The sequence below is a fragment of the Trichechus manatus genome, unplaced genomic scaffold, assembly GCF_000243295.1.
Source record: "Trichechus manatus latirostris isolate Lorelei unplaced genomic scaffold, TriManLat1.0 scaffold00086, whole genome shotgun sequence".
Lineage (NCBI taxonomy): Eukaryota > Metazoa > Chordata > Mammalia > Sirenia > Trichechidae > Trichechus > Trichechus manatus.
In genome coordinates, this window is record NW_004444022.1 from 988,062 (window position 1) to 996,857 (window position 8,796).

Genomic DNA, 8,796 nt, shown 5'->3' on the forward strand with positions numbered 1-8,796 from the left:
CAGGGCCAGCTGGAGTAAAAAGCTGCGGGTGGTCTGCCTAAAGAGTTCTCTTCAGTCTAGCCTGGAGGGTGGGAAGAGAGGCTGAGAAAGGAAAGCGACTTTTTGAGTCCCCTTGGTTTTGAAGCAGGGACCTTGCATGTGCATGTGCTGATTAAATAATATGAAAACCAGTAACTTCCCTTCTGAGCAGGCTGCTGGAAAAAGCTTCTCTTCAGACAAGGTAGGATTTCGGGTGGCCATCAGGTTTGTAAACTGTGATTACAGCCTCTTCATGTCTGGTCTACCCCCTGTGCTGAGCCTGAGTCCATGGTTCACTTCACAACAGAACTCAGAACCAAAGCCCAGACACAGTGAGATCATCTGACCGCTGCCTTGGGCCCTGGAGGGCTATGCTCCTCGCAGGAGTTTCAGGGAGGGGAATGGCTATGAAGACAACAGTGAAATGGGCAGAAGAAAAATGAGGATACATCACAGTCTCCATCCTCACCACCTCATACCAATGAAAGAATAACGAAAATGCAGCATGCACCTTTATGAGAAGTTGTATCAGAAACTCAGGATGTCCCACAGACCTGGAGGTCAGATAGTCCTTTCCTGCAAGGTTCCCCGCTGATCAGATATATAGCACAGTCCTTCCCAGTCATGAGCTCTGCTGGCAGACAGTATGGGATTTTCCCAATGAGAATTTAGGCAGTAAGTTCCTGGTCTATTTTCTGAGCTCAGAAACATGCCGGTCAGAGTACTTTCCATAGGGAGAGGACAGTGCAGAGGAGTTCATTTCTTGAAATAAAATTCCTTGCAGCCCGTGGGAAAGTATGGAGCTTGCAGATGGGAGGGCATTAAGGCATGGACAAAGTCTTGAAGTGGCCATGCTATTCCTAATCACTCAGGAATGGCATGGTTTAGGGTTTCTTTTTACTAGGAAGAAACAGATAGTTAAAGAAAAGCCCATAGAAACTTTGAGGCAAAACTGGAGCTTAAAGTAACAGGGCCCAGAAATTTTTACATTATTAAAAAACAAAAAAAAACAAAAAAACACCAAACCCATTAGTGTCGAGTCAATTCCGACTCATAGCAACCCTATAGGACAGACTAGAACTGCTCCATAGAGTTTCCAAGGAGCTGCTGGTGGATTCAAACTTCCAACAGGGACCAATTTTCCATGGTGTGGTAGATGTCAAGTTCCTCAAAAGCGGGGCTGGTTCCTAGGTGGAAACAGATTTTACATCAGCCTCCTCTTCCACCACCTCCCAGCTGGACCAGGGGGAAACAATTACTTGGATTTTCAGGAAATACCAAATCTTGACTCTGGCTCAGGGTTTTCTACCAGAGCATGGGAGGCAGGAGTCAGGGACACAGGGGATAAGAATGGCATCTTACTGCTGCCCACCCAATCTTCTTTCCCCCGCCTCTGTTTTGCACTGGTTTAGGAGTTACCAGACAAGGCTCACTCTTAGTGTCAACGTGAGGATGTGTTCCCTGGTAGGTCCCTCCCAGGCCGCGCCCTGGGGAGAGGTCCCAAATTTCCCTCCCTGGTTCAGGGAGAGACTGCGCAGCTGCATAAAGTTCCTTCAGAACCCACAGAGTGGAAGTGCACCTTTGTACCAAACCCGGCTCTGAGTTATTTGTAGCAAGTGAGAGGGCCAGTTTGTAAGACAGCTTCCCAGGGGTCAGGCCTATGGAGCATGAAAGTGAACAAATTTCAGACTACACATCTGTGTCTCACCATTGCCAGAGTGTCAGAGTTAAGAGAGTTGCAATAGGCAGCAGAAAATGGAACAAGCATTTAAAGGATAATAAGCTCCCTTTCAATACAAAGGACCTCATCGATAAGGGCTCTGGGGGCCTGGGATAGGAAGCCAGCCCAGTTCAGTGTGTGAATAGAAGATTAAGCGTTAATTTGTCTTCTGTGGTTTCTAAATACAAAATGTGAATCTGATCTTTCATTGGCAGTCCCAGGAAGGGAGTGATTAAAGATCAGCAATTATCAAGTTATTTTTCCCTCATGATTTTAGTGGTATCTTATTCTATTGAATATGCACCCACCCAAAGAAAATAATAGGATTTAAGTTAAAACTTCTCCCCTTCCCAATAAGAGTTGCCACTTCAATCACTAAGTAATGGATTTTCTGACACTTATGAATGGCAAAACATGTGTGACATTTTTCTCCCATTAATTTTTGTCTGTTTTGGAGTTTAAAATCAATTGTGAAAAACTGCAATTTAAGCACTTGAATTGCTAATATAAAACCTGTTGCTGCCGAGTTGATTCCAACTCATAGTGAACCTATAAGAAAGAGTAGAACTCTCCCATAGGGTTTCCAAGGAGCAGCTGGTGGACTCGAACTCAACCATTTGGCCAACAGGGTCTAAAAATTGCTGATATAGTAGACACACATACACTTTGTAAGACTAGCACAAAAATCTACTGCCCTGCTCCTCCAAGGGCATGGCTCTGTAGGGGACGACTTCAAATGAAATGCAAGCACTTTTGCTCCCTGTTTGGCCGAAAAGCAGCCACCAGATGAAAGGGGCAGCATCTAAGGTCTAAACTTGTCTATTCTTGAGAACATTTGTTAGTTCCACTTATGGTGGGAAAGGCAATCTCATCATAAAGCAAGGTTTTCCTTGCAGACGGAGCAGACAAAACCTGGCTAGGACTAGAATGCAGGGCTCAGATTCTGGACCCTAAGCACGTGACACTCCTTTGTGCCAGAGCCTAGATTTCCCAGCAAACTCAGTTCAGGCCAAGGAACCCTGGACCCACCAAGAATCCTAAGCAGTCTATTAAAACTCCTAAACCAGTTAGAACTGCTGCTTTAATCATTAGTTTACCAGAGGAACAACAGGATGGTAGGTAGACGGTCTCTCTTGTGTGAGCTAACAGCAATAACCCTGGGAAGCCATCTCCTGTAGTGGGTACTACTCACACAGACTAAGAATAGAAGGGAACTCCTATAACCTAATAAAGGATACAAAGTCAGTTATCATTTTATTGCCTCTCAGCTCCAAAGTCACTCTTCAATATATGCTCTCTGATAATGGATGAATTCCTTTAAGCATTTCTCCTCTCAGGGACCATGGGGTATATATGCCCATGTTACATGTTGCCACCCCTGGAGGTTTATTGGCAAGCATTTGAGCCACTTTAGCAAGTTCTGGTGTTGAGGCAGATACTGGTGCCACTGGCTAAAAAAGAAGGAAGTTGGTCCACACCACATTTGAGTGCTGAGAGCCATTCCTGAGACGGGATGTTTCCTAGAAGAGTGGTTGTGTGAAACTTTTATGTCTTTTGGCTTCTGTACAGTGAGACAAGGCTTGCAAGTGTGTTTACTATTTCCTTCATATTATTAGGAAGGTATGGTTACTGGCATTCAAAAATATTCAAGCAAATGAATTACTTTTGGGGTGAAAACAGTTTGTGACGCACTTCCTGGGCCGTGGGACCAATATGTCCCACGAGTGTGATGAGCTTCATGGAGCGTAGTACTGATGTGGCCCACTCTAAATCAAACTGATAACAATTATGTGAAGCAAGTGAGATGCTTATTTAGTATTTTGTGTATTTTGGGAAAATTGAGTAAGATTTTTCATGGCTCAAGTGTAACCAGGAAATGTGATGCGCCATGGGACAGATATGTCCCTCGTGTGTGATGTGCGTCATGGAACATGGGACTGATATGCCCTGCTTGCAATTGGCACCCCAGTTTTTCAAATAATAAAAAGCTACCATCAAACAATGATTCAACAACCATTCCATTAGTGGAAAAAACATGGCATCACCAAAAATTCCAAAAAAAATTTACCCATGAAAGGGTTAAAATGAGCACAATATTATGCATTCCCAGTAGAGGGTGCTGTAGGGACACTGAAGGAGGAAGTGGATCTCCTGTGATTTCTGGCTGTAGAAAGGTGGGTCTGTAGTCTGGGTGTGAGTACATGCGGAGTGCTCTGTCCCGCGCATGCGTCTAGAACAACCATCCCACGGTGAACTTACAGTCCTTGTATGACCTACTGATCACCTTCCTGCAGCCTGAGAACATTCTGTGCTCCAAGCCTGATGCCCACTGATTCCCTCTGGTCCTTTGCTTCCCCCTCCCCTATTACCAGGTTCATCTCCTGTAATCCTCTCATCTCTGCAGCCCTCCCAACGCTGAAGCCCTCCTGACATTGAGCACAGGGACACTGTGTGCTCCAGGCCTCATACTGCACGAGCACCCCCCTAACCCCTCTGTATGTCCACACACTGGCCACCAGTTGTGGGTTGACAATGCCACTTTGCTCCGCAGGGTTGCTTCCTTTTTGCCCTGCAACTGTAGACCAGCTCTGGTTACAGCAAACCAGCAAACTTCTCTACCATTTTACATTTTCTCCAGTAAGGTTTGAACCCCAGCGTTGGGAAGGGGGCCCTCTTCCAAGTTTATCTTTCCTTGGGTACTCTCCCCCAGCCCTAGGGTACCATGTAGAGTTTTCTTATATCCTATGTGGTGCAAACAGTTAACATACTCAGCTGCTAACAGAAAGTTTGGCAGTTTGAGTCCACCCAGAGGCACATTGGAAGAAAGGCCTGGCAATCTATTTCTGAAAAGACAGCTTTTGAAAACACTATGGAGCACAGTTCTACTCTGACACACATAAGGTCACCGTGAGTTGGAATCAGACTCGACAGCAACTGGTTGGTGTATATCACTTATGTCCAATATATTATACTTTTATCATAGTTTAATAATTCTTTGTATTAAACTTCCCCTATTTAGATCACTGTGTACTTTCTATGTCCTGACTGGATCTACACTGCTACAGCTGTCTTCACAACGTCTATAGCACACATCATCCTTAACAGAGAATCGCTGAAAGTTTTCTCTTTGAGAGTAGCATAAAGACAAGGATATCGAGTATCACCACTTCTACTCAACAGTGTCCCAGCAAGTGCCGTAAGGCAAGAAAAAGAAATACAGTGTTTGAAAAGGGAGACGTAAAACTGGCATTATTTGCGGATGATGTGATTGTGTACATAATATCTTACAAGTATTTACAGACAAATTATTACACTCAATAAGAGACTTTAGACGTTTGTAGGTTACAAAACCAACATACAAACATGGTAAACATACTAAACATGCTATTTACCAGCAACAAACTTAGAAAATAAAAATGTCAGAGATAGTATTTGCAAAATATGAAGTACCCGAACTTTTATTTATCTCTTATGGGAAAAATATTGTTGGGGCACATTAAAGAAAATTTTATTAAAAGAAGAGATAAACCACATTCATGCACCGAAGATTCAAAATTGAAAAAATCCTAATTAAAATCCCAACCAAACTCGTGGTTGAACTTGTTATGTCAAATTAATAATTTAAATGCAATTGAAAAAGGCCAAAAATAGCCAAAACATTTTTGAAGAACAAGGTATAATTGCCTTGCATCAAGTATCAGAACTGACTACAGAACCGTAGTGCTTAAGACTGTGTGGTATTACAGAGACAGATGAATAGAGCCAAGGTACTTAATAGAGAGTAGTAGATACTTGATTTATAACAAATATGCCACTGCAAACCAGTTAGAAAAGGGCAGACTACTCAGTATGTGGTTTACTAAAGCACTCGAATACTTCTATTAAGAAAAAAAAAAAGGAACCCTACTCAACACCATACACATACATCAATTGCAGGTGGATTAAGGCCTAACTGTGAAAGGCAAAACCGTAAATATTTTAGAAGACAAATAGAGAATATTTTCAGGGTCCCAAGGTAGGGACAATTTTTTTTAAATAGAAAACACTAACCATAAGGAAAAGAATGATAAGTTGACTTTATTATAATTAAGATCGTCTGTTCACAAAAGATAGCATAAAGCAAATGAAAATACAAGCAACAGGACAATGGAATGTTTTGGCCATACGTATAACCACCAATGGACTGGTATTTAAAATATATGATGACCCCATTAAATCAGTAAGTTGTTGTTGTTGGGTTGCCCTCGAGTGGACTCCCACTCATAGTGACCTTACGTACAAGGGAAGGAAACATTGCCCGGTCCTTTGCCATCTTCATGATATGTTTGAGTTCATTGTTTCGGCTATCGTGTCAATCCATCTCATTGAGGATTTCCCTCATTTTTGATGACGCTCTATTTTACCAACCATGATGTCCTTCTCGCTAGCATTGGTCTTACCTGCTGATGTGTCCAAAGTCAGCGAGCCAAAGTCTCGCCATCCTTGCTTCTAAGGTGCATTCTGGTTGTATTTCTTTAAGACTGACTTGTTCATTCATTACGAACATTCATTCGTTATAAATCAATAAGTACACGATGGAAAATAGAACAAATGAGTAAAAAGACTTGGATTTCAATTGGCCTTTTATAGAAGAGAAAATCCAAAAGACCCATAAGCTTGAAAACATGCTAAAACTTAATACTAACTTGGGTATTGCACACCCTCCAGACTGGCAAAAATTAAATTCTGTCAATACTTGGTGTAGGTGAGGATATGGAGCAGCAGGAACTCTCTACGTCGCTGGTGGGATTGTAATTGGCACAACCACTATAGAAAACAATTTGACATTATCTAATAAAGAGGAAGACATGCATACCCTATGTCCCCAGTGACTCTATTCTTGGGTTTATACCCTAGAGAGACTTCTACACATGTGCCTTATGAGAAGTATACAAAAATGTTCATTGCAGCATTGTTCATAATTATAGTCAAAAAACTAGAAACAACACTAGGGTCCATCCACTGTAGAATGGTATAAGCATACTATAATCATTTTTCTGTAATCATGCAATGGAATAACATTCAACGCTGGAGACAAAGGATCTACAGTTACTGTGAACAACATGGATGAGTCTCACAAATATAATAATCATTGAAAGAGAAGCAAGCTGTAAAGGGAATCATTCAAAAGTGATACATACAAAAGTGAGAAAGCTATAAAGAAAAGCACTGAAATGATCATCAACAAAGTCAGGATAGTGACTATATCCATACGGGAGGGAGTGGGTTGTGATTTGGAGGAGTACACAGTGGGCTTCAGGAAGGCTGGCAATGGTCCATTTCTTGATCTTGGACCTGGTTACATAGGTGTTTGCTTTTATAATTGTCTAAACTGTACAGATATGTTTTATGCCTTCTTCTGTATCTCATATTTAAGACGTGTAAAAAAAAGATTTTGAAATGTAAGGGAAAAAAGTGAAGCAATTCTGATGACATTTGAATTTTTATGGATGAAGAAATTGATCTTCTAATCAAGACACAAGTGTCTATTATCATTAAAAGAGGGGAAAAGCATGGATTATTTAAACTATACCATAATACCCAAACCAGTTGCCATAGAGTCTGTTCCGACCCATGGCGACCCCTTGTGTGTCAGAGTAGAACTGTGCTGCATAGGATTTTCAATGGCTGATTTTTTTTCAGAAGTAGATTACCAGGCCTTTCTTTCTAGGTGCCTCTGGGCGGGCTCAAACCTCCAAGCTTTCGGTTAGCAGCCGAGTGCGTTAACCATTTACACCACCCAGCGATATTTAAACTATAGGTATCCATCATCTAGTTATCACCCTAAATCCTTCTCTTTATAGACATTTTACCCTATATTTGAATCAAGTTCCAACTCACTGATGACAAACAAATTGGAGGATTGTCATCATAATTAATAAGATTGTTAGGCCTAGTCCATTGCAGTGAGACTGGACCACCACACTTAAATGGGAGCAAGGCACCCCAGGGATGTTGGACAAGGTCCTCTGTGCGGGTTTTCTTGGGAGAGTCTATTGCAGTGACTTAGGGTTTACCCTTATCACATTTAACTGGTGCATCCTGTCCCGAGACCCGCACTCCCTGGAGAATTTAGAGTATGCTGAGGAATATGCTCATTGTGCTTCGAGACTGGACATGAAATTCACCACGAGGGTAACTGAAGGTGGTAGGGCAAAGAGTTGGTTTTGGTTGTGCACTGTATAGGGAGAACCCAGGAGCGGGTTGGGGTTTTCGATTTCAGTATAAATTGTTCCATCGTCCAGGCTTTGCATATCTAGGCTGAACAGTGCTAATCTGTTTTAGCCCCATCTCTTACTCATTCTAATCATTACAAATTTCGCCTAGGACCTTGCTCAAGACAGTTCTTCTAGGTGTTGAAGTTGGGGGGGGGGGTCTATGTTTTCAGTAGAAATGCTAGCGCAGTTTATTCTCTCAGTAACTTTGTCATCCATTCATCCATCAGTTCATTCAGCAGTTTTCGGCACATAGGAAGAACTAAGCACCATGCTTAGCACTAGAAGGGGCTAGGGGAGTGTTTATTTATGGTAGATACATCGAGGCATGGACTTAAGTTGCCTTTAGCAGATAGATACCTGTCTATACCAGTACCATTTACTGAAAAAGCTGTCATTTCCCCATTACTCCCTTGATCATCTAATAATATTAATTGTGGAAATTATTTATGTATACCAGGCTCTGCCTCTGGGCTTTCTGTTCTGTTCCAGAGACCCGTTTTGTCTCGTGTGAGTACCAGAATATTTAAATCGCTGTGGCGTTAAATACGTTTTAATATCTGATAGGGCCGGTTTCTGCGCATTGCACATTTTTTTCCCTTCAGGAACGTGTTCGGGCCCGCGGCAGGGGGCGGGGTCGCGCCTCCTCCGCTGCTGTGGTTCCAGCGGAGCCTCACCGACGCGGACATGGAAATCCCGAGGTTCCTCCCGGCTCGCGGGACACTACAAGGTGGCGGCGGTGGCGGCGGGCCGGCGGGCGGCCGGGTGCACGGAGGGCCCGATCCACGGGCTGGCCAGGGCCCC

General features: G+C 42.8%; 1 protein-coding gene across 1 annotated transcript in view; it reads left to right on the forward strand.

Annotated features, from left to right (window-relative positions):
* Nucleotides 1-7,729: 7,729 nt before the first annotated feature.
* LOC101358162 (zinc finger X-linked protein ZXDB-like) overlaps nucleotides 7,730-8,796 on the forward strand; it is a 3,670-nt gene continuing 2,603 nt past the window's right edge. Inside the window, exons 1-2 of the mRNA XM_023736133.1 lie at nucleotides 7,730-7,912; nucleotides 8,560-8,757. Of these exons, the coding sequence (XP_023591901.1) occupies nucleotides 7,730-7,912; nucleotides 8,560-8,757 (381 nt within the window). The remainder of the gene's footprint in view (nucleotides 7,913-8,559; nucleotides 8,758-8,796) is intronic.